Source organism: Palaemon carinicauda, chromosome 41 (assembly GCF_036898095.1).
Source record: "Palaemon carinicauda isolate YSFRI2023 chromosome 41, ASM3689809v2, whole genome shotgun sequence".
Taxonomy (NCBI): Eukaryota; Metazoa; Arthropoda; class Malacostraca; order Decapoda; family Palaemonidae; genus Palaemon; species Palaemon carinicauda.
Window position 1 is genome coordinate 27,241,218 of NC_090765.1, and position 26,460 is coordinate 27,267,677.

General features: G+C 41.1%; 1 protein-coding gene across 5 annotated transcripts in view; it reads right to left on the reverse strand.

The window, feature by feature from the left end:
- Positions 1 to 26,460, reverse strand: part of LOC137632465 (choline-phosphate cytidylyltransferase A-like) — a 225,513-nt gene that overhangs the window by 73,931 nt on the left and 125,122 nt on the right. For 2 of the 5 annotated variants that reach the window (XM_068364400.1, XM_068364402.1), the window contains exons 1-3: positions 23,525 to 23,603; positions 8,068 to 8,139; positions 1,874 to 2,001 (exon numbers count right to left, since the gene is read on the reverse strand). In XM_068364400.1, the coding sequence (XP_068220501.1) occupies positions 1,874 to 2,001; positions 8,068 to 8,139; positions 23,525 to 23,561 (237 nt within the window). In that variant the 5' untranslated portion in view covers positions 23,562 to 23,603. Of the gene's footprint in view, positions 1 to 1,873; positions 2,002 to 8,067; positions 8,140 to 23,524; positions 23,612 to 26,460 lie in introns of those variants that run through there. The other 3 variants (XM_068364405.1, XM_068364401.1, XM_068364403.1) reach the window with 2 other exon arrangements.

Genomic DNA, 26,460 nt, shown 5'->3' on the forward strand with positions numbered 1-26,460 from the left:
AGATCTATGCCCTTTCGCAGATTCTCGTCTGAAACCCACCATTTGAGGTGTCTGTTCCGCTGGTCCCATGGGGATCAGGGCGTCCAAGGAGTTTAAGGCTTAATTCCACCTGGACTTGAGTCACCCCTGGAAAGATCGAATCCTGAGGCGGCCGTTGGGAACTAGAGGGGCCAGAGATAATAGGTCCCAGAGGAGACATAGCCACGTCTGAGCTGGAAGTTCTTCTCGTCTGTGAAAGGGTCTTGTGACCTTTCTCAGCATCATTATCCTGTTGTCTGATGGGACGGCTTTGTGGAGATTGGTGTTTAAAATCATAACTAGGTATACCAGTCTTTGCGTGGGAGGCAGGGAGGACTTTTCGAGATTTACCATGATCCCCAGATCTTGGCAAAGTTTCAGAACTTTGTCTCGGTGTTGAAGAAGGGAAACAGAGAAAGCGATAAAAGCATTAATGGCAGTCCAAATATCTGGCGAGGATGAAGAGTGGCAACGACTGTTCCCCATGAGACAAAAGCAAAATGAGCTCAATCACATGTGTGAGAGTAGTAGCAAACTAACCACCCCCTCCAGGATGGGTGGTTAACCCTCACTAAATCTTATTGGCTCGTCCTTTCAGTTTTGCCGAAAGTAATACCCCTAATAAACAGCGTAGGTATGTATTCCAGTTACGCAAGATATTTCAATTTGAACAAATCAAACATTGTACAAAAAATTTAAGAATTTTCTTACACAGACAAAGAATGAATTTGGAAAGCAAAAATCTCAAACTTGCTACAATTTGTACTACTCTATATACATATCACCTATAGCCCTAATCCTGCTTAGATAAAGGTAGCTACAGTACTGTTGACTCAGTTTCAGCATAGCTGTCTTCCAGAGTGCACCAGCAAAATCAATATTCTATTTTTTTCCTAATTCAGATTTTTTTTTGCTTTTTGTAGTTATTATAAAAACAGAATGGGTAGGGCCTAAAAAGTCTAGTGATAGTAAAAACCCATGAAGACAAGTTATAAGAGCCACAATAAAATTGACAATTGAATATTTAGTCATCCGAAAATTGTACAGCAATCATTTTTATTCATATCAAAAAGTACCTCAATTTTATACATATCAATTTACACACCAATTGAATTAAAATTTGTACTGATATCACATTTTCTTAATAAAACTATACAACATTTGAGGCAGAACTATTACACTATAAAGCATTCTGCTGTCAACTATCAATTCACCAGTAAAACAACAGTTATTGGTGTTACATTATATCTACATAAACTATAACAAAAAAAAAAGAAAAAAAAAATTAGCAAAATAATCACAATTGACTCCTAAATTGCAGGAATATGACATCTCCAATTAAGCTGACTTTAAGTTTGTATTTACAATACTGTACATAACACTTAAAATGCAACACCACAAAAAAATTAAAAAATAGAAAAAAAAAATGAAGATGAGAAATACACCATGTACAACTAAATTATGGTACATTACTAATTTAAACATAAGTAATCAACATTAAATCTCCCAAGTTGAAAAAAACCAGCTTATTCAAGTCACAAGCATGAATATGGTCTTTATCAAATTCGTCAAGTAACCAGAAAATATTCCATTTGAATTCCATAATTTTCAAATAGAAGTTAGGTACCAAAATATTCCTACCATTTTTCTGTATCTAAATTCAACTATAAACTATTAAATATTTCATAAAAATTCATCTCTTAACATGTTCTGCCTTATTAACAAAAGGCATAACAATTTTCCACATGAAAAGTATCTACAGTACTGTAGAAAAGTTTCAACTTAAGAACAGTGAAAAAGCTGGATTGCAATCAATTGGTGAGAAGGAAAATGCTAAATACATTAGTGGTCTTACTGGTTTTTTAAGTGGTGGTGCAATGGGTGCTAGTGGGAACACATGTTTTTTTTCCACGGCAGGTACCAGAGCTTCCGCATGGCTACGTTTCCGTGACATGTTGCTGCTCATCGCTGGAGACACAAAATCTGCAAAGGCACATAATAACAATTGAGCAATAATGAAAATGATGCAAAAAAATATATAAACAGACAAGGAAAATACTGTACTGTATACTTTCAAAGATAAAGAATAGCAAGTGGATAAATGCATGTGCAATTAAGAGATGGTACAAATCAAGATACATGGTAATACATCCCCTTCAAGAATGCATGTTGAAATCAGAACATTTTCCTTCATTCATTTCATATTATTTGTTCAAAAAGAAGTATACTAACTAATAAATACAACTAATATACCTAATATACATCATCATCAACATCATACAAATTTCATGACACCTTTTCCATTTAGGGGGTTAGACTTGACACTACAGCATTTATATCAGCTTTCTCTCACATCATACTTAGTCTTATGGACTCCTTACTACATGTTTTCATTTCTTTAATTTTTCCATATTTTTATGGACCCTCCAACAGGTCATTGTCCTGCATTTCCATATTTACTGCTTTTCTGACTGTCTGCCATCATGATACAGTAGTCTCCTTACATGTCCAAATGATCTCAATCATTGAGTTCTTTAGTCTTTTTCCTATCACCCACTGGACACCACACTCTAAGCCAATTCCCCCAACTTAATTTTATGCGATCTTTCCACTACATTCCCGTAATGAATGTTACCATTCTAAGGTCAATAATTTTTCGAAACCCTTTCAACTACAGTACATTCACTCTGTTAGTGCTTATGATTCTACTGGCTAAAGTAGTACAGTCCTCCATACACATTATAATCACATATCTCAACTAAAGGGATACTCTTATTCAAGTGATCTGGCTAATAAAATCAATCCTATTGTCAAGTCATTAACTGGTTCTAAGACTCACAACTTAACACAGATTGACCCTTTAAAAAAAATTATAAAAATGAACACCCTATAAACCCCTATAAGCATTTTCTATTGTCGCTACTACATTAGGCCTTACGATAGTTAAACCTTTTACTGTATTCCTACCAAATCTATGACTTTTAATTGTACACATACTATATCATGAGATCAAAACCTAAAAGTTACATTTCATTTTCCTATTATTGCATTTCAAACATAGACAAAGTCAAAAATTACTCAATATGACAGTACAATACTGTACAAAATAACTAAGTTTGTTTTGTATAAAAAGGTGCAGAAAAAAACAAATTTTTTCCCCAATATAAACAAATGTGAGTCCTTTATTTAGGAGTATCTTCAGCCCAAGCAGAGAATAGTGGGGTGTTGACTCCTTCCACTTTTAACTTGAGATAAAGATTTCGGAGATTAGGCTAGGTTTCTGTCTATGGAGAGAGGGTCATGTAAAAACCTCATATCCTGTAAAGATACTATTAATGTAGGGCCAATAAAGTAATGGGTTCCGCATACAAATCATCCTCCCCCTCGTAAAAGAGGGTGGTGGAGATACTTCTACACCATGTGACCCAGCAAATAATGGGATAACCACTTCCCCCAAAGAGAGGAGGAGAAAAGGAAGAAAAAGGGTCAGACACTCTATCTTTAATCCAAGTCTCTAAGGTTGCGACCGTTATCTAAGATCAGATGCCTCTTGTCCCATAAAGAGCCAGGTATGCTAAACAACCTGTTGAGCAGCTACCATATATCCCAGTGAAAATGTGTCTAAAAACCTGTGGGTATAAAGTTGTCCTGTAGATAGCGGCTGAAAAGGTCTGATGTTTTCAGACTCCTGCCTTCAATACTTGCTCCACTGACAGGTTCTTTCTAAAAGGAAGCATCAAGCAAATTCCTTTGACTTCATGGGCTTGTACTGGAGCTGAATCAGTAGGATTCTCTGCTTGGAGATAAGCCCTTTTATTCGTTTCACAAAGCTAGAAGGAAATGGCTTCTTTAAAATATTTTTCATCCTGACAAGACAAACAAATCATCTGAACTGTTCTTCCCATCCAAAAGGGAAGGGTTGGAGAAAGACTCAAACATGAAGTCCTCAACTGAAGGATTCTAAGTTTTCACCATGAACTCTGCAATGAAAGGTAAAAGAGGCCTTTATCAATCTTTCGGAATGAGATAAAACATGGGAAATACCGTAAAGTTTGCCCTCTCTCTCTTTGCAGAGGCTAACACCAAGAGGTAATTCTCAGATGGTTGTTGTAGAGGCCCACATGGTTCCCTTCTTGGGAACCTAAGGACTTTGGTTTCATCTCACTAAAGTGGTCTGAGCATGGACAATTCCAATGAAGATAAAAGGTCTAAACCCTTCAGTCGGAAGACTTGGCTCAAGATTGAGCGATAACCCTTCAGTCAGAAGACTTGGCTCAAGGCTGAACAATAGCCTTTCACCGCTGCAACTGAAAGTAGCTTCTTCCAGCAAAGGTCAACGAGAAAATCCATTGCATAGGCTCTGGCCCACTTTGCTTGATAAGATCGCAGCAGATGATTTCAAGAGATATCCAGATATCTCCTTCAAACTACCTTGCGGAAAGCTTATATCTTGGTGGAGATGCTGGATTGTCTCTATCCCTGAAGAGACAGGGATGTCAGTGAGCTGTGGAATCTCTACATGTGAGGTTGGCAAAGCAGATTAGGACATGAGGGAAGTTTCTCTGTCAGAAGCAGGTCTAGGTACCATTCTGCTTGTGGTCATTTGGGAACCACCAGGGTCATTCTGGGAAATGGTGTAATCAGGCTTCTGTTGGTAATCCTTCATATCAGGCAAAACGGCAGAAAACCATTAGTATTGAGGGCATCTCATCGGTGTTGGAAGACATCCTCTATAGCTACTGTGGGGTCCAGGATACATGAACAGTACCTAAAGCTTGTTGAGCTTTGTGGCAAACAGGTCAATAAACAGGGAACCTCACAAAGTCAGCAGCTTCTTCACTGCTAGAGGACAAAGCAACCACTCCACTCCTACCACATGACCCTGGCAACTGAGCTTATTGGTAATTACATTCCACTTGCTTAGAATGAATCTTACTGATAGCTCCACCCAGTTGTCCAGAGCCCAGAAGTGAGGCTCTTTTGCCAACTTGCAAAGGAGCTATGAAACGGAAACTGTACACATTCTTGGAAGAATGCAGTGATAAAAGGTCGGGTTGCTGAAGTCCTAGAAGGTTGTTTGGGTGGCGTGTCATTATTTGAGGAAGAAAGACACCACATCTGAGGGGTAGGTCCAGGATCATTCTCCAAAGAGGAAGGATCATGCCAAGGTTGCAATGCAACAAGGTGTGTACATTCCGTAGAGCAATGCTCTGCTGGAGAACTCCTGGAAGGGCAAGGGTACTCTGCTCATTGAAAAGACGTCAAATCATCATAAGGATGGAGCAGAGGCTCTGACTAGGAAGGACCTCTGCCGGTGTCAGGGTAATGACGAGAAACTCCTAGGCATACGCTAGCAGGACGATGACCTCTGGAAGGCGTCTGGAGGTGAGGGCTTGCTGAAGTTTCTCTTCTGAAGGGAAACCTTGGAAGCCTCAGGAGAGCAACAGCATACAAAGAGCATCAGACCTCTAAAACAAAGAGGATTCCCCTGTGGAGGAGGTCCTACTGTTTTGCTAGGGGAAATGGACAGAACCCTTTGTCCCAAGGATTACCCTACAATTAAAAGGCCACCACTGTTACTTGATTGGCCCCTAGAGGACGACAATAGAAAAGTCAGGCGGAAGAGTAACAGGAATGGAAGAAGATGTCAGGGCCTTCTTCGACTCAGAGGATGACTCCCAAAGGAGAAGAATCTCTCTTAGGCTACTTCTTCCTTATCCTGCTGTACTGCTCTTGCTAGGAGGATGGTCCTCAGCATGGAGGACACAACTGATAAGGATCTACATATAGGGTATTCATGAGAGTAATGTAGTACTTGGGTGCCACTCCCAGACATTTCCGCATAAAGGGCGGCATCTTCAATTAAGCTAACAAGCTGGAAAGAGAAAAATATAAAGAAATGGCAAAATTCTGCCTGAAGTAGTTCCTGCTAGTGAGAGGTGTGGACTGACCAACAGCTGAAATCTAAGTGAGTTGTCAGTGAGCCAGCGGGAGCCAGTCGCCTCCCTGCTACCAATAGGTAACTACCTGTTGGTTGTTTACATCTCGTTATAATTCTAATTATAATTATAATTGTTCCAGCTTTGCTGTTATCTATTCTCCTAAGTAGAAAACGATGGATTGTATTCATATAGGAACCAATACAGATACTCCTGGAGACAATATGGCTGAAGATAAGTGGTCCACAAGCAAGCCAAATGATGGGTTACCAAGAATAATCAAGAATGACCTTGATTGGTGACCTGTGGCTGATGAATCCTTTATTAGAGATCTAGCTAAAATTTATTCGGGATGAAGTTGAGCCCTAACAAAATTCTCAACATAATATTATGAAAGTCAAAGACAGTGGTTCCTCAACATACAGATAATTTTATTGATAATTTTTCTTCAACTTTACACATCTCATTTAAATTCTAGGTATGATTCTTGATCGCTAGTTTACTTCTTGAAAAAACATATTGTTTCTCCTTTCAATTGTACAAACAAAATTGCTTCTTGAGAAAGTCTTCTAATTTACATATTGAGAAAGTCTAAGATTTTTGGTGGTCAGTTCATCAGTATGAAATTTGTTTATTCTTCTTTTAAAGGTCGCTCATGAATGGTAAAGGCAAGGGACAGGGACAATACCCTAAAGGGTGACCATATTTTTATAAGATCAGTGGGCAAGCCCCTCTCCACACAAGCTAAGCCCAAGAAAGGCCAGGCAATGGCTGCTAATGGCTCAGCAGGTAGACTTATATAAGCGCCCACAATACCCCCACACCCTTCCTTACCTCACAAGAATGGTAAGGTTGCAGCCACTACAAGACATTTCCAATAGGCTGCCATGTTTTAAATATTGTTTTGTCGGATCTTTAGCTATTGACTCTCATCTTAATTTGTTAGATTAAAACTTACAATCTATCAAATTCTAGATATTAATCTCCAGCACTATTGTTCAGTTAGTTCTTTGTGACTGTTGCACAATATTTTCATATTCCTACCCATCCTTTGCTACTAGATATGAAATTAATTTCACAATCTTCCATTCTCCATAATATGGATCAATACTACACAGTATTCTAGAAATTTTACTTCAGACCAGATAGTGAAATGATCAATCTGATCTGGTAGTTAAACTGGTAGAATTTTGGAAGTACTGTACAAACTTATTACAAATGCTTTTCTATTAAACAGGTTATCATCGGTCTCATTTCATAGTTTATATAAAACTTAACCTATTTAATGTTGTTACTGATCTTGTAATATATTATTTTCTATTCTTTCTCATTTATAGTTTATTCATTACCTCTGCAGTATTTTGGTTCCGCACTTGGCCGCTTTTCCTTTAGAGCTCTTGGGCTTATAATAATCAAAAATAATATCCATGCAATACTGCACAGGTAATCTAGCTCTGAGAGCAGGCCTAGAATGGTTTTCACCAGAGAAGAACTCTACGTGTGCCAGGAGTTCCACACGCTGGGTATGCGTATAGATCACCTCCCTTCTTATGCATAGTTCCCATGCACCCAGAAGCCATAGTAGTTTGTCGAGGAGAATCAACTGAATCAATCTAGGATGGAGGAAGAAAGGTAACAAAGATATTTTTCAAAGTCAAAGAGGACTACTGTACAGTATTTCCACACAAGGAAAAAAAAAGAGAATGTTTCATAACCTTCTTTCTCTTCCTCACAAGCCTCTCCCATTGGGAAAGTGACCAAGATGAACACTTAAGAGCAGGGCAAAGCAGGTCTATACATGAATCCTACAAAAAGAACAATACATTACTGATGGGGATCAAGAAAGATGACATAAATCGTCCACGCATCCTAACTTTTGCCACATACCGCCACTGGTCACTAAAACTTTTCAGTGGCAAAATCTTATATTTCATAAAAAGCAAAGATAAATAGAAAATTAAGTAAGCAATCAGTAACAATTATACTCATGTAAAAGCGTGAACAGCACGAAAGCCAGGGCAGACTGCTGATCATGATGGATATCCACAACGGCGGCTGAAGAAAAAGTGGCAGGGTTACAGCATGCATGCTGGGCAGGCCCATAACTCACCTGCTTGACAGCTGTTAACATACATGTTACCAAGCCTCAACGACAGCTTCCGCCTCACACCGGAAGATACGCCTAAATAAAAAAATGATGGTTTGTATTTTTGTAGGAACAACTGTACCTATTTCAGTATCATATACAAAAAAATAATTTTTTACAAGATATCCTTGAACAATTTATAAATTCATCTCTGAATGGATGGTATTCTTAATACTCATTAGATTCCAACTTAAATGTCAAAACCATGAGTGGTACAGTCATTAAAGCAAAAGTAATGCTAACATAAAATCAACCAAATTACCATAACTCTGATACAATATAATGACAAATACTATAAAAATGTTATTTTCATTAGTAAAATAAATTTTTGAATATACTTACCCGATAATCATGTAGCTGTCAACTCCGTTGCCCGACAGAATTCTACGGAAGGGATACGCCAGCGATCACTATACTAGAAGGGGGTGTACTCACCAGCGCCACCTGTGGCCAGGTACTGCAGTACTTCTTGTTGACACCACCTCAATTTTTCCTCGGTCCACTGGTTCTCTATGGGGAGGAAGGGTGGGTCAATTAAATCATGATTATCGGGTAAGTATATTCAAAAATTTATTTTACTAATGAAAATAACATTTTTCAATATTAATCTTACCCGATAATCATGTAGCTGATTCACACCCAGGGAGGTGGGTGAAAACCAGTGTACATGTATATCAGGAAGCTAAGTATCCCGTATTTCATATTATCAGTTATTCAAAATAACAATGAAATTATAAGTACCTGGTAAGGAAGTCGACTTGAACCATTACTCTGCCTTTAATAAGTTCGTCTTCCTTACTGAGCGCAGCGTTCCTCTTAGGAGGCTGAACAACCCTAAGGTGCTGAAGTATAAAGGGCTGCAACCCATACTAAAGGACCTCTACACAACCTCTAACCTAGGCGCTTCTCAAGAACGAATTGACCACCCGCCAAATCAACCAGGATGCGGAAGGCTTCTTAGCCTACCGTAACAACCCAAAAAACAACAATAAAAGCATTCAAGAGAAAGGTTAAAAAAGGTTATGGGATTAAGGGAATGTAGTGGCTGAGCCTTCACCTACTACTGCACTCGCTGCTACGAATGGTCCCAGGGTGTAGCAGTTCTCGTAAAGAGACTGGACATCTTTGAGATAAAATGATGCAAACACTGACTTGCTCCTCCAATAAGTTGCATCCATAATACTCTGCAGAGAACGGTTCTGTTTAAAGGCCAACGAAGTAGCTACAGCTCCCACTTCGTGGGTCCTTACCTTCAGCAAAGCAAGGTCTTCATCCTTCATGTGAGAATGAGCTTCTCTAATCAGAAGCCTTATATAATACGAAACTGCGTTTTTGGACATAGGCATCGAAGGTTTCTTGATGGCACACCATAAGGCCTCTGATTGTCCTCGTATAGGTTTTGACCTTTTAAGATAGTATTTCAGAGCTCTGACAGGGCAAAGAACTCTCTCTAGTTCGTTACCCACCATGTTGGAAAGGCTAGGAATTTCGAACGATCTAGGCCAAGGACGTGAAGGAAGTTCATTTTTAGCTAAAAATCCGAGCTGTAAAGAACATGTTGCTGATTCGGATGTGAATCCTATGTTCCTGCTGAAGGCGTGAACCTCACTAACTCTTTTGGCTGTCGCAAGGCAGACGAGGAAAAGAGTTTTGAGAGTAAGGTCTTTGAAGGAAGCTGACTGGAGAGGTTCGAACCTAGGAGACATAAGGAACCTTAAGACTACGTCTAGATTCCAGCCTGGAGTGGACAAACGACGTTCTTTAGAAGTCTCGAAAGATTTAAGGATGTCTTGTAGATCCTTGTTGGAGGAAAGATCCAAACCTCTGTGGCGGAGAACTGAAGCCAACATACTTCTGTACCCTTTAATCGTAGGAGCCGAAAGAGATCTAACATTCCTAAGATGTAACAGGAAGTCAGCAACTTGGGTTACAGAGGTATTGGTAGAGGAAACTGCATTGGCTCTGCACCAGCTTCGGAAGACTTCCCACTTGGATTGATAGACTCTACGAGTGGATATCCTCCTTGCTCTGGCAATCGCTCTGGCTGCCTCCTTCGAAAAGCCTCTAGCTCTAGCGAGTCTTTCGACAGTCTGAAGGCATTCAGACGAAGAGCGTGGAGGTTTGGGTGTACCTTCTTTACGTGAGGTTGACGTAGAAGGTCCACTCTTAGAGGGAGAGTCCTGGGAACGTCGACCAGCCATTGTAGTACCTCTGTGAACCATTCTCTTGCAGGCCAAAGGGGAGCAACCAGCGTCAGCCGTGTCCCTTCGTGAGAGACGAACTTCTGAATGACTCTGTTGATGATCTTGAACGGCGGGAATGCATATAGGTCGAGATGGGACCAATCCAGCAGAAAAGCATCCACGTGAACTGCTGCTGGGTCTGGAACTGGGGAACAGTACAAAGGGAGCCTCTTGGTCATGGAGGTGGCGAACAGATCTATCGTTGGCTGACCCCACAAGGTCCAAAGTTTGTTGCACACGCTCTTGTGAAGGGTCCATTCCGTGGGGATGACTTGATCTTTCCTGCTGAGGCGATCTGCCAAGACGTTCATATTGCCCTGAATGAACCTCGTTACCAGTGTGAGGTTTAGACTTCTTGAACAAATGAGGAGGTCCCTTGCTATCTCGTACAGCTTCCTCGAATGGGTCCCTCCCTGCTTGGAGATGTATGCCAAGGCTGTGGTGTTGTCGGAGTTCACCTCCACCACCTTGTTTAGCAGGAGGGACTTGAAGTTCATTAAGGCCAGATGAACTGCCAGCAACTCCTTGCAGTTGATGTGAAGCGTTTCCTGTTCCTTGTTCCATGTTCCCGAGCATTCCTGTCCGTCCAAGGTCGCGCCCCAGCCCGAGTCTGATGCGTCCGAAAAGAGATGAAGATTGGGGGTCTGAATCGCTAACGATAGACCCTCCTTGAGAAGGATGTTGGTCTTCCACCACATGAGAGTAGTCTTCATCTCTTTGGTAACAGGAATAGAGACCGCTTCGAGCGTCAAATCCTTGTCCCAGTGAGCTGCTAGATGGAATTGAAGGGGGCGGAGGTGGAGTCTCCCTAACTCGGTGAACAGGGCTAACGATGACAGGGTCCCTGTTAGACTCATCCACTGTCTCACCGAGCATCTGTTCCTCTTCAGCATGCTCAGAATGCACTCTAGGGCTTGGTTGATTCTTGGGGCCGACGGAAAAGCCCGAAAAGCTTGACTCCGAATCTCCATTCCCAGGTAAACGATGGTTTGGGAGGGAATAAGCTGGGACTTTTCTAAGTTGACCAAAAGACCCAGTTCCTTGATCAAGTCCAAAGTCCAGTTGAGACTCTCCAGACAGCGACGACTTGTGGGGGCTCTTAACAGCCAGTCGTCTAAATAAAGGGAGGCTCTGATGTCCGCCAAGTGGAGGAATTTTGCAATATTCTTCATCAGTCGCGTAAACACCATAGGCGCTGTGCTTAGGCCAAAACACAGGGCTTGGAATTGGTACACAACCTTTCCAAAAACGAATCTCAGGAAAGGTTGGGAGTCTGGATGAATAGGAACGTGAAAGTAAGCGTCTTTCAGATCCAACGAGACCATCCAGTCCTCCTGCCTGACCGCTGCTAGGACCGACTTCGTCGTCTCCATAGTGAACGTCTGCTTGGTGACATAAGCATTGAGCGCACTGACGTCCAGCACCGGTCTCCAACCTCCTGTCTTCTTGGCCACCAGAAAGAGACGGTTGTAGAAGCCCGGGGATTGATGGTCCCGGACTATCACCACTGCCTTCTTCTGTAACAGGAGCGACATCTCCTGGTGTAACGCTAGCCTCTTGTCCTTTTCCTTGTAGTTGGGAGAGAGGTTGATGGGAGAAGTGGTCAGAGGGGGATTGCGGCAGAATGGTATCCTGTAACCCTCCCTTAGCCACTTGACAGACTGGTCGTCTGCACCTCTTCTTTCCCAAGCTTGCCAGAAGATCTTGAGTCTGGCTCCTACTGCTGTCTGGAGAGGAGGAGAGTCAATGTTTGCCTTTCGAAGGCTTGGGACCTTTCTTAGACCTGCCCCTGAAACCGTCTGGACGGGTACTTCCTCGGCTGGGGGCTCTGCCACGAAAGGGCGGAATAAATCTTGTAGCAGGAGTATCGGCCACTGGGGTGCGGTAAGTTCTAGGAACTGAAGGAGTAACCTTAGCCTTACGTGCTGAAGAGGCCACAAGGTCATGAGTGTCCTTCTGAATAAGGGCCGCAGACAATTCCTTGATAAGCTCCTCAGGAAACAGGAACTTAGAAAGCGGAGCAAAAAGTAACTGAGACCTTTGACAAGAGGTGATACCAGTGGAAAGGAAGGTGCAAAGTTGTTCCCTTTTCTTGAGTACTCCCGAAACAAACATGGAGGCAAGTTCGCCGGAACCATCGCGAATTGCTTTATCCATACAGGACATTATAAGCATGGCCGAGTCCTTGTCAGAAGGGGCAGTCTTCTTGCTCAAGGCCCCCAGGCACCAGTCGAGAAAATTAAAAATCTCAAAGGCGCGAAAGACACCCTTTAAGAAGTGGTCTAAGTCAGAAAAAGTCCAGCAGACTTTAGAGCGCCTCATAGCCGATCTTCGTGGAGAGTCAACCAAACTTGAGAAGTCAGTCTGGGCAGAGGCAGGGATTCCCAAGCCTGGTTCCTCTCCTGTGGCATACCATACGCCCGCCTTAGAAGTCAGCTTAGTAGGAGGAAACATAAATGAAGTCTTCCCTAGTTGCTGTTTGGACTGCAACCAATCCCCTAACATTCTCAAAGCTCTCTTAGAGGATCTAGCGAAGACGAGCTTAGTGTAGGCCGACTTAACAGGTTGCATGCCTAGAGAAAACTCTGATGGAGGAGAGCGAGGGGTAGCAGAAACAAAATGATCCGGGTAAACCTCTCTGAAAAGAGCCAGGACCTTGCGAAAGTCAATGGAGGGTGGTAACGACTTGGGTTCCTCCACGTCAGAAGAGGGATCATCCAGGTGCGCAGCTTCCTCCTCAGAAACCTCATCACCTGAGTGTTGAGAAGCGAGAGGTAAAGTTACAGCGGTATGCTGAACGACAGAATCCTGACAAGCGGGTGCATAAACACTAGCGGACTCATCCTCAAGTCTCTGTTGAAGAGGATGAGGGCTGGTAATGACAAAGTCATGAGGCTGGGAAGAAGGAGGCTCTGCGGAAGTCTGGGGAGCAAGCGTGGTGAGAGGCGACTGTAGTAAAACCTGAGGTTCAGGCTGCAAAGACTGGTCAAGTAGAGGAGAAGGTGGTAGATGCATGCGTTGAGGTGGCTGACTCATTGCATGAGGTTCCTGTCTCAAGAGTTGCGCTTGCTTCAAGGGTAGAGGTGGCTGCGCAGTAAGAGATTCCTGTCTCACGAGTTGAGGTTCTTGAGGTGTGAGCTGCGAGAGTTGAGGTGGCGGCTGCGCAGAAAGCGGCTCCTGTCTCACGAGTTGAGGTTCTTGAGGTGCTTGCCTCGAGAGTTGAGGTTCTCGCCTCGAGGAAAGTGGAGGTAGCAGCTGCGAGAGCTGAGGTGGCTGCCTCAAGGATGGTAGAGGTTGTCGTACCTCAAGAGGTTGCTGCCTCGAGGATGGTCTTACTGCAAGAAACTCTTGCCTCAAAGGAAGAGGAGGTTGTAAGGCAAAAGACTCCTGTCCCCATTGTTGAGGAGGTTGTCACGTGGTAAGAGGTTCCTGCCTCAAGGAAGGTGGAGGTTGCTGCACAACGCTGGCATCTGGCAACTCCCAACGCGGTAGCTCACGCATGGAGGTAGCTTGAGGAACCTCAACTTCGTACGTCTGGCAGACTGGACTGCGTAGAGGAGGAGGAGCGCTCGCAGGAGGAGGTGTAACCTTCTCTGCCTGAAACTCACGCATTAAGACCGAAAGCTGCGACTGCATGGACTGCAGCAAAGCCATCTTGGGATCAACAGACGATGAGGTCTGTTGAGGCAAAGCCTTAACAGAAGTTGAGGTCTGTTGAGGCATCGCCTTACCTCTCTTAGGAGGCGTGCAGTCACCTGATGACTGCGGCGAGTCAGAGCTAGCCCAATGACTACATCCGGGCTGTTGAACTCGTGTGGTCTGGACTTTACGCTTAAGAGGTCTTGAGACCTGAGTCCAGCGTTTTCTCCCCGAAAATTCTTCTGCAGACGAGGAAAATAAAGGCTCAATCGTCTGAGAGTGGAAGTGACGATCTCTGTAAGATACGCCCGCAACCACCGAGGATACTGCTGTGCGCCGATCAAGGCCTGCCGAACCCTTTTGCCCTTCGACATTGCTTCTCCCCTGGGCTTAATCAAATCAATATAAAAGCTATCTAAGCTAAGAGACAAGTTTCCAGTATAGCGAAAGCTGAAATCTTAGAGCAATACTTCACCAAAAACCGTGAACAAGACTCCAAAATTATAAGCGTATCCATGTAGGTCTTGCCGGAAGCACGACAGAGGAAAAATTGAGGTGGTGGCAACAAGAAGTACTGCAGTACCTGGCCACAGGTGGCGCTGGTGAGTACACCCCCTTCTAGTATAGTGATCGCTGGCGTATCCCTTCCGTAGAATTCTGTCGGGCAACGGAGTTGACAGCTACATGATTATCGGGTAAGATTAATATTGAAAAATGCAGGATTATCAACAGTAAGAAGTTTTATTTTCAGTTTGTACTGTCACAGATAATTAATGCTATAAGCATTATGTAGACCTATGGCAGTACAGTACTGTATAAGAAGTTGAATTTTCAATCATTACAAAGTGACATGTAGAAAAAGCTTGATGCTTCATACTAATGTTATAATACAGCATTAAAATGGAAACGAAATAATTGTGATGTCTTAAAGACTAATAAGGCTATGGAAATTATAAAAAAAAAACTTTGTGAAATTGATTAGGCTAATATAAGCAGATTAACCAGTTTCAATTTCCTCTTGGATTGATCTCCAGACATACTATTAAGTTACTTGTGTTACAATCTACAGTACTATATATGGACTTTGTGGTATCTATGCCTTTTATTTGGGGGTACTCCATGTTACATGACTTTTTTCATTTAAGAGTACAGTACTGCTTTTGTTTTCAACAAAACCAACTGAGTGTGGATATGGACTTATTTCTTATTGGAACTGTATGCGTTTATTTATGTACACCCATATACTGCACAGTATTCTCATTTCTCTTAGCATACCATTCCGAGGATATTACGATGACAACATTATTTTCAACAATCTACGAATGAATATGGTACAGCTGGTGAAATGTTGCCAGATATTTCCAGATAAGAGTTGGCCTATCCTCATTTTTTGCTTGCGATAAGAGTGTTAGAAAGAACAACAACAAAATCTTTGACCAGACTAGTCCTAGCCTTTGCTAAACCAACTGGAAAGATTGGTTACAGTAAATACAAAACTGGTAAAAGGAGATGGTTACACATCTTTTATTATCAAATTCTATGTATAGCTTGAGTGAGTTACCTGTAATAACTAGCACATACAATGAATAAGCAACGACATAGGACACAGTTCAACACACAGAGAATAATCTTTAGAGGTTTTGGCATAATTTAGTTAAATGTACTATACTGTACTGCTTAAGGCACAACTAATAACCTTTCAAAGCACTAAACATAATAAAATATAAAAGGCACCAGGCACAGTGTAAAGAGAATATATATACAGTATATACATATATAATACAGTACAGTACATGAAAAAATGACAAATTTAAAGTAATTTGTATTTTCCCTGACAATACAAACCTTGAGCACTGTATTGGGGAATATATTCTGGGCATAGCTGGAAGACTATCCATAATATGTTTAGCATGGTGTAACTGGGGGTAGGGGTAGTACCAGCTACCCCATTCACAGACATACACACCGGAATTGTCTCGTCACCTTTGATTGCAGGCAGGGCTCACAGGGCATTGGTATTGGTGGGCCAAATTTCTATAAAAGAGCTCAAGGTTTGCATCGTTAGGAAAAATAAAAATTAATTTAAATTTGTTATTTGTTCTGACACTAAATACAAACGCTTCCACTCTAACAAGAAAGACTCGCCCCTAAGGTGGATGGAAGTCCTATAAAACTGGGCGTCTTTTGACCCGGGGTTTCCCAGTTAATGCTACACGCATATAAGAGGGGAAAATCCTAACACCTCGCTAAAACCTATGTACAATAGCTCGCTTTAGCGGCCTGAGCAATCTGTGTGACTGTGTGATACTAGCAGTGTGACTAGTCTAGGTAAGAATTCTCAGAAACGAAGGAATCTTTGAACCAACCACAGATGTTACCCAATCCCACCTCACCAGGGGGTTTGAGGACGCAACAAATATATATTTCTATACCAGGTTACACAAGGGAAATGGTTTTACCTTGCAGAGTACCATAGGTGCTGTTTCCAAAAAAAGAGGAAGATGAAAGAAAGAAAGAGCCAATCATCCTTTTATAGGTAGTAAGTTGGTCAGAGCACCAGCCACCCGTAGAGATACTACCGCTAGCGAGTTATCGGGTCCTTTGACTGGCCAGATAGTACTACATTGGAACCTTCTCTCTGGTTACAGTTCTTTCATTTTGCCTACACCTATACCTACAACGAATAGTCTGGCCTATTTTTTTACAGAATCTCCTCTATCCTCATACACCTGACAACACTGAGATTTCCAAAGAATTTTTCTTCCCTCAAATTGTTCAGGGCCTACTTTACTCTTGGTAAGTGTAGAAGAGACTCTTTAGTTATGGTAAGCAGCTCTTCTAGGAGAAGGACCCTCCAAATTCAAACCATTGTTCTCTTAGTCTTGGGTAGTGCCATAGCCTCTGTACCATGGTCTTCCACTGTCTTGGGTTAGAGTTCTCTTGCTTGAGGGTACACTCGGGCACATTATTCTACCTAATTTTTCTTCCTCTTGTTTTGTTAAAGTTTTTATCGTTAATATAGGAAATATTTATTTTAGCGTTGTTACTACTCTTAAAATATTTCATTTTTCACTGTTTCCTTTCCAAACTGGGCTATTTTCCCAGTTGTGGCCCCTGGAATTATAGCATCCTGCTTTTCCAAATAGGGTTGTAGCTTAGCAAGTAATAATAATAATAATAATAATTCATCCTAGATTTAATCCCAGGTAACTTCTGCTACTTATCCATCAAGGAGCCTGAGATGTTGTGCAGCCACCACAGGGCCATTAGAGAATGTCTCCATGTTCCTGTGGGTCCCGTCTTGCAGGTAAAGGGTGGTGAAGGTTGTTTGACGCTTCTAAACACCTGCTTGTATGACCTGCGTCAGAGTAGTTCTTCTTGAACCCTAGGGACGTACTGCTTTTGACAGCATTAGGTTGACTTGCTCTTGAAGAGCTGCTGCCTTGTTCCCTGAGTATGTTGCTGTCAACTTTAAGGGTTCTGACGAAAGACGAGGCCTTCTCAGGAAGGGGATCTTGTAACCCTCCTTCAAAACATCGATTGTCCAGTCGTCCGCCCCCCTTTGGCTCCACTCTTGCCAATAGTGGGATAACCTGGCTCCCACTTGTGTCTGGAGGTTGCAGAGCTCACTTCCTTGTTTTAGGTTGCTGCTTTGAGAATTTACAAGGTTGTCCTCCATCAGCAATTCTCCGATTCCCTCTCGTAAGGGCTGGCGAGTGGGAGGAGCTTCCTTTTGCTTCCTGGCTAAAAAGCTAGCCGGGAGGACTTTCTTGGCAGTCCTGGTGATAAAGTCTTGCGTCGCTTGTTGCGCAAGAGCTGCTGACAAGTCCTTCACTAAATCAGAAAGGAAGAGATGGTTACCCAAAGGAGCATACAATAGCTCTGATTTCTGAGCAAGGGTCAATCCTGACGACAGGAAGGAACACAACATACACCTCTTCTTAATAACTCCTACCATGAAAAGGGGGAAGAGTTCGACGGACCCATCCCTCACCGCCTTATCAAGACAGGCAATCAGATGCATCTGTGCCTCGTTCTTTGGATCTGTGACCTCCGCGAGGGCTCCGAGAGTCCAGTCCATCAGGCTGAAGACTTCTATAGTTCTAAAGATTCCCTTCAGGAAGTGATCCATCTCTGACGTGGTCCACATTACCTTCGACTTGGTCATGGCTGACCTACGTGAGGTGTCAACGAGTCTGGAGAAGTCCCCCTGGGAGGAGGCAGGAACTCTCAAACCGAGAACCTCCCCAGTCTCATACCACACACTGGATCTGGAGGCCAGTCTAGTAGGGGGAAAGGAAAAGGAGGTCTTCTCTAGATCCTTTCTCTTGGCAATCCACTCATTCATTAAGAGTTAAGAAAGCTCTCTTGACTGATCTGGCAAGAACCGTTTTCTTGAACGAGGAAGGTTTCTGGGGTCTGCCCTTCAAAAACTGCGAGGGCGGGCTTTGAGGCAAAGCCTGTGTAAAGTCCTCCGGATATAACTCCGCTAGAACCACCAGCAATCTCTTAAGATCAGCTGCGTGAAGCGTTTCCTGTGTTTCCCCTTCTGAAATTTCATCGAAGGGGACAGCGATCTCCGGAGTAGAATGAGTAGGAGAAACACACGCCTCATCCTGTCGATTCTCGTCGTCCAGCATGTTTTCATCATGCTGTGATGGAACATAATGCATGATTCCAGGAAGTTGTGAGAAAGCGTCACGCTTGCGTGCGTCCTGCCAACATCCCGCATGTTTCCAGGGAGAGTCATGCTTGTGAAGCGTCCATCATGCTGCGAGGAAGCGTCAACACTGCGTCCAGCGTGCTGCGAGGGAATGTCCTGCTCGCATACGTCCAGCATGCCGCGAGGGAGCGTTAACTGCGCGTCAAGCATGCCGCGAGGGAGAGACAACCGAGCGTCTACCATGCTGCGGGGAAACGTCCTGATCGCATGTGTCCAGCCTGCTGTATGCGTCCAGCATGGCGCGAGGGAGCATCCAGAACCTTGTCGTTTCCCGTAACGCGTTCCGATCGCTGTGAGGGAGCGTCACTGAGTGCTGAAGTAACTCGCTGGCCGATCGCGCCTTGGTTAGATCTGGTTCCTTTCCTTGGCCTCTTGATATCCTTCGGTTCTTTCTTTTGTGACTTGTAGGCATCAAACAGGGACGTAATTGACCTCTTTAGCTCTGAAAGGTCTGACGCTTGCGGCGCATCCAGACTGCTGCTAGGGGGCGTCGCAATTCCTATCGCTACCTGAACTGTGTTCTGATCGCTGCAAGGGAGCGTCTACTGGGGTTGTCTGGCCAAGAGGAGGAGAAAGCCCTTACGACATCTCCCAATCCTGGGGAGGGGGAGAAGCGTGTACAGAAGTAAAGCGTGCGTCCTCTTTCTCCGACGAACTATGTGCCCTATGCGACTGCTTAGGCGCTGACACGTCGTCTTCCTCCGAAAGAAAAACTTCCGGCGAGCTCAAGTTACTGCAGGATGGTTGCTGGAACTTAGCAGGAGACCTACGTCTCTTGAGAGGCCTTGAAAGAAGATGTTGACTCCAACCGCATCTAGGTCTTGCATCCTCCGAAGAGGACAAACACTTCCTCATTTCGCCTTTCCTGCGGCGAGGGGGAGCATCCTGGGATGCGTCAATAGGATCACTCGATGGGACGTCCGTTCGTTGTTTAATGTCTCTCATCTTCCTTCGCCTTTCCTTCTCCCAGGGGTTGGGGAGCATGGAAGAGGTTCCGGGCTAGGAGTATGATAGACACGAACGGACGCTCCCTCCATTTCACTATCACTACTGTATTCACAAACTTGCGTTGCAACCCACACATTGCCCCCCCCCCCCCCCCACATCACTTCTTTTTCCGAAGTAAGGGATTGCACTAGTGCACCAAAGGCTGAAATTGCAGCCAACACATCCTCCAAAGAAGGCTCACTTACCTCCGACACCTTAGCGGGGTCTGATACTACTGCCTTAGGATTAGGAATAGAAATATTAGTATCAAGCACATTAGAAGGAACATAACTATCGGAAGATCTATTAGAAAGAACACTAGCAGATCTAGCTCCCCTAAGCCTGTCCTTCTCTAATCACTTAACATAGCCATCAAACTCCTTCCACTCTCTATCAGATAAAGACTCACATTCATTGCATCTGTCAGTAAAGGTACATTCATGCCCTCTGCAACTTTTACATATTGAGTGAGGATCAAGCGAGGCCTTAGGCATTCGAGTCTTGCATCCTTTAACACACCTTCTAATTACAGAGTCAGCCATTTTGTAAACTAGAAAATAGTAAACTATCAGTCCAGGTCAAAATAACCAACAGTCTATCTAAACCGAGTGAAAAGTCAAAAGGGAAAATCCAAAAAAGCAGCGAAAGCCATCAACAATAATCAAACAAAAGGTACTTCACCAATTTGTAGATAAAGTAAACCACAACGAAACGAATTTCCGACGTGTTGTCTAGATCAACGGCAGGGAATTTCTGAGGTATGTTGGGAATGGTTCCAGTTACCTACTGAGAGGGCGCTTAGGTATGACCACCTGCTCACCTGATGGTGATTGCCGCGAGATTTGCATTTCTGCCGTGCGCGCGACGAATCGACGGGATTAAGCTACCTGGGAAGTTACATATTTAAAAGTAAGATGTTTTTCAGCATTAGCATTTCTCCCTACTGAAGATGTTAAAGAGGCCTATGAGGAACTGATAGACGATGACGAAATATCTTCCAAAATAATTGTTACTTTGATGTGACTTACATGGGAGTCGTAAGAGTACGTGGTGCGAGACGAAGGAGAGATCCATCTATTTTCCCATTAGATGTATGAAATGTTAATGAGCGTATTCAAGATTTACCCAGCACAAACAATGCTGCAAAGAGGTTTCATTCTGCTATAAAACGTTCAGCAGGTTTAATTTTCTATTTGGGAAGTTATGGATTGGCTAGGGTTTTTTTTTCTTATATGGATTGGCTAGGGTTTTTTTTTTGTTTCTTATATGGATTGGCTTGGGTTTTTTTTTTTTTTCTTATATGGATTGGCTAGGGTTTTTTTTTTTTTCTTATATGGATTGGCTAGGGTTTTTTTTTTTTCTTATATGGATTGGCTTGGGTTTTTTTTTTTCTTACATGGATTGAAACGATTTAAAATTGGACCAAATGTCCATCGGATAAAAAGACATTGGACAAAAAGACATGGTCGAAGGGACATCGGACGAAAAGCCGGCACACACAAATAATTCCCCTTTTACATTTATGATCTACATGACCGATTCCCCAGGAACTATATAAGCATCTCAGTTATCCAGCAAAGAATAATTAGATTATAGTGACCGGTAATATCATTTAACAAATTACATTTAGTTGATTTAGCTTTGAATTGTGATCCACTCTATACCTGGGCATTGATTGTTAACATCTTATTATCACTCAAAAGTGCCTCAGTTGAGTACTGTAGTTTCAAAATCATCCTTTTTTCTTATCTATTTTCCATTTAATGTTGAGATTTTTTATATCAAATAACTGACGTAAGGATAAAAGATACAGTATTATCCAAGAAAAAATTAACAGTTACACTATATGTAACTTTTTTTTTCAAATCAATTATTACAATATCTAATTGAATCTAAATATTTACATATATATATTATAGTATCTTCTTTTACAATTTTGTTTATGTTTATAAATAAAATATACAAAATTCATGTATAAAACATAGTATAATTTTGGGATATTTCATTAAAAATATCTACAATACTGTACATATTTTTTTTTGTATAAATTTTGGCTCTTCATCCATAATTTCACTATTGATACTATACGGTACTATCATTAAAATCTTTATGATTTTAAGAGTAACTTATATCATAGTCAGATAATGTCTTTTCACTAACAATATCACAGGATATCCTGATAGTAACAGTACTCTAAGATAAAAAGTAACAGTACTTTAAGATAAAAAAAAATTATATAATGAGCAATGACCATTCAGTGCAAGATAATAACAAGGGGGGTAGGTGGAGTTGTGGGGATAAGAAATATTATACAATAAAAAAACCTCATCTAAGCAACAATAAATTCTGCATTTTCATTGGCTAAATTCATTACACTCCTCCCACCATAGAACTAAACCAATCAGCCCAGATAACGTAAGTGGTAATTTTGAGAAGCAACAGTGGGCAACTAAGTAAGAATTACGCATCACTAAAGGTAGCCATTGACACTTGCTGAGTTAGTCTCAGATCTCCCTGCTAAAATGCTTCACTCTATACCCTTAGAGTGCCTGTAAACGAACTCTCACAGAATTTTGCTTGATAATTCAGTATATGAATAATTCTACTACGAAAAAAGGATGATTTTGAGAAGAAATAAACATACTTTGAAAATTATGACAAATACAAAATAAATGCTACAAAAAATATAAGGCATCTTGTTATTCTGACCTACAATAAGAAAGCTACGCCCAAAGTTTTGATGATGGCTTGCAATTCTAATATGACAATTGCTAAAACCCATGAAAATCAGGTTCCAGTATGCACTGTGACATGAAATTTCCATTTTAAAGTAAATCATTTGGATTTATTAAGATTCATGGGTCAAGTATAGTTTAGATTTATGTAAAGTTCATTTGTGACATGCCAGGCCTAAAAGATGAAAGTTATATCATTTCAACTAACAAGTATAACTTAATCTTGGCCCTAAAAGATCTATGAATCACTTGTGTAAGTGATAAGATAAGCTAAAAGCTTATCACATTGGTGTCATAACAACTACTTGACTTGAGCTAAAAGCATAACAGATTATCTTACAACATAGTTATCAATTAAGCTATTGAAATCAGGCTAGCCTTATTGTATTTGCAAAAACAATACTTTACTGTAGGCCTACCTCACCCTTATGTCTGAACATATGATGCAATACTATTGGTAAAGCCTTTCCTGAATTTATGACATAACCTACCTTAGAAGAGTAAATGAATAACAGGTAAAACGATAGCAAAGCCGACAGTCATTCAAACAAGAATACTACTCAAAGAGACTACTGACACATACTGTAATTAGTTCCCTCGAAATTGACATTATGCCAGACACAAATACCGTTACTGAGCTCGCCTACAGCTGGTTTACACATAACTTACATCCGTAATTAGGAGAATTAACACCCAAGTGTCCCGGTAATCACGCTGACTCACAGGCTAACTAGAGGTAGCCGATTCAAGATATTGGCATTGACTGATATTACATAATCTAGCCATTCTATCTAGTTCAATCAAGTTCTCCATTCCTAAAGGACTTAACTACGAGCTACCAGGATTAAGGATATCGTACTTACACAGGCAGCCATCGACAAATAATTAGTATTAAGGAATCTCAGTAACTGGCACCAGTTGGTGCCATTCATGAATCGAATGACAAATCACTGGGGTGCCACACCTCCCAAATACTAAACAAAACTACGCATGCACTTCTAACTAATTATACAGTTACTTCAAACAACCCTGGACTTTCATGATACATTCTTAATGATATTCATGTACAACAAGAGAAGCAAAGGCCAACAAACCTTCACCGTTCTCGGTCACTTTCTCAGCAGACGCCATATCAACACACTACTAGTAATTTCACGTTCACGCGAGCTCACGAGCTCTCCCAAACCAGGGTTGCCAGATTATTTCGACAGGATTATCGTACACGAGGCTTAAAATTGTCGTTTTTCAACCAAAATTATCGTACACAGTTTCAATATAATTATTAGGGAGTTACATGATTGACTTATTTCAAAATATTTTAGTATAATTGTTTCATTAAACACACATTTGTATATGCCTAAGGTATGTATCGTACATCGTACTGGACCTAAAATAATCGTACATGTACGATAATTATCGTACGAATGGCAACCCTGCTCCAAACTTTCCCGAATGCGTTTCATGAACATTATTTGGTTACGTTACCTTGTGTTAACAAACCGTTTAAAACTTTGCGTGGCATAAAATTATACTTTTATAAATGAATATCTATATGTCGAGCCAATTATTTATTGACAAAAAATGTAAATATTAAATAAAAACTGCATCACGATCATTTATTTTTGACAGGGAACGTACCCATCAATCATCGTCGAATCACTGTTATTGAAACGTTGTGTGTTTTCATATGTGTTTCATGAAGTATATATATTATATAATTAGATAGAATCCAAAACAAACTTAAATGATTAATCAAGTAAATGACATATGAAACTTCCAGTGATAGATTTACAATTCCTTTAATCATATTACGTATCTCTAATTGTGGAGATACTACACAACATACTTATTACAATGGCCTTATGGTAGAAGTTAGCTTAAGGTCATGACCGGCACTGACCCTAGATATCCTACCAGGATACCTATGGTCACTGCCATAGAGGTGGTAAGTGGTTTGTATAATACAAAAATGAAAGGAAAGGATACGTGTTCCTTAAACCTCTCCCTCGAAGGAAATCAACAAATCGATACTTGAGAAATACCTAACCATGATAAAACGTTTATTAGTGTTATTCGTAATAGTGTAAGAGGTCAAATTAGTGAAAACTGTAAAGATGACAAACACACCCCTTTTAATAACTAAATTCTAAAAAAAATCTGCTAAGACTATAACCCCTAAAAGATAGGAGCAACCAGGCAACAACTATGGGTTCCGCATCTATTTTTGGACACCCCTCTATCGCCCTTCACTTGATGTTTCGGGTTAGCTTTTTATTTGTTTGCTATAACTTAAGGTTACTTAGAATAATTCTATTTCTTTTGAATTAAAGCAGTATTTCATCATAAGATTTCGTTTATTCCATGTAAACAAAATTTTATTTTTGAATTCATGGGAAAACTTAACAAAATGTGGTCTTTTAACAATTCTTGCCAGGGTGCCACAACGGATTTAGACCTGATAAGACGACTAAAATACACTACAATACGATACAGTGCACTTCGGAGACTAGAAAGAATTAAACGAAACATTTTATGAGAAAAATATTAATAAAACTACTTCTATTAGCAATTATAACCTAAGCTTCATCAAAAGAATTGGTCGGATATTAAAGCAAATAGCCACGTTATTTCAATAGGAGATGAAATCGTCTAACCCAGTGAGTGATGACATAAAATTACTTATAGAACTTTTGTGGAGTTTGTAAAAACTGGTAAATTTACTTATCTTTTTACTTTAACGGAGTCAACTTGATTCAGTCGCACTATTGAATTCAAACAGTAAATGCAAGAGAAGCAATAACTCCTGCAAAATATTATTATATTTTTTCACCGAATGTCGAGACGGAATAAGAGCTCCAATGATTGTTATTACCATTTCCACCGAATATCGATTAGCATATTGTATGTAAATCAAACATCCAATTCTCAAAATCGTGTGTCCTAAATTAAATATAAGTTACTCTATAGGATATAAGGCTTACTTACTTTGTTATTTGTAAAGGATGTAATTTATTATTATTTTATATTGTATATATGAAGTCATTGTATTGATCCTTTTGTAAAAAAAAAAAAAATTATGAATATTATGACATACATATAACGCATTCCCACTTACTTTTGTTCATCAAATGATAACAATTAACTACTCTGATTTCACGGAATTAGCAAGTCGGTCCCCAACTGTAGGCCTATTCTATTTTCTCTCGCTACCCAAAGAAAATGGGCTGGCTGTCTCAACCGGAAATGAAATGACAAACTTGTCACAATCTTGGTAGGCCTAATGGTGTTTCCAATGAAGGATTCAACCACTGGTGGAAAACTACCGTAAAATATGTGACATTTAAGAATGAGATTGGCTCGCATTTCTTGTTTCTATTGGCAATAGAATCATAACAAGCGGAGTTGCAGTAAATTATTGTGAATCTGAACTCACTGAAATCAGGCGATGTTCAATTTGACCTTTCAATGACACAGGTCATGGTGTCATTTTGAAACCCATGTGTGGTTTTCTAGCTGTCATTAACATTAAGAGTGTATCTGTATTCGTTTGGGAATTATGACATATAGACATTCAATGACATTGAAAATTCGACTCCATTGAACTTTGAACTCGCCAATTGTGAAAACTATGCATTTTCACTATTTTTATATACAGAATTATATTTTGGACCAAGAAAAGGAAGGTTCTGCTATTGATTTAAAGTGAATCGGCTAATATTTGACGGAGTTATAGTCAAAAATAGATTCTGACCTTTCCGGTAACTGTGACTTTGACTTCAACCCTAAATCTAAATTTCGATGGGTCTATTATTGTGTACCATGGTGCATCTCTTCCGTTTCTAGATCTCAGAGAATTGCTAATCAATCAATCAATCAATCTTCCGTTTTCAGTACAGTGTGTTACGCTTGCTATTTTGAAAAATAATTCAATAGCTGCAATAGACTTTTGTCCCACTCTCACTGATGCTACCATGTTAGAGATAAGGATAGAAAAGGCACGGGGATCATCATCATCATCATCATCATCATC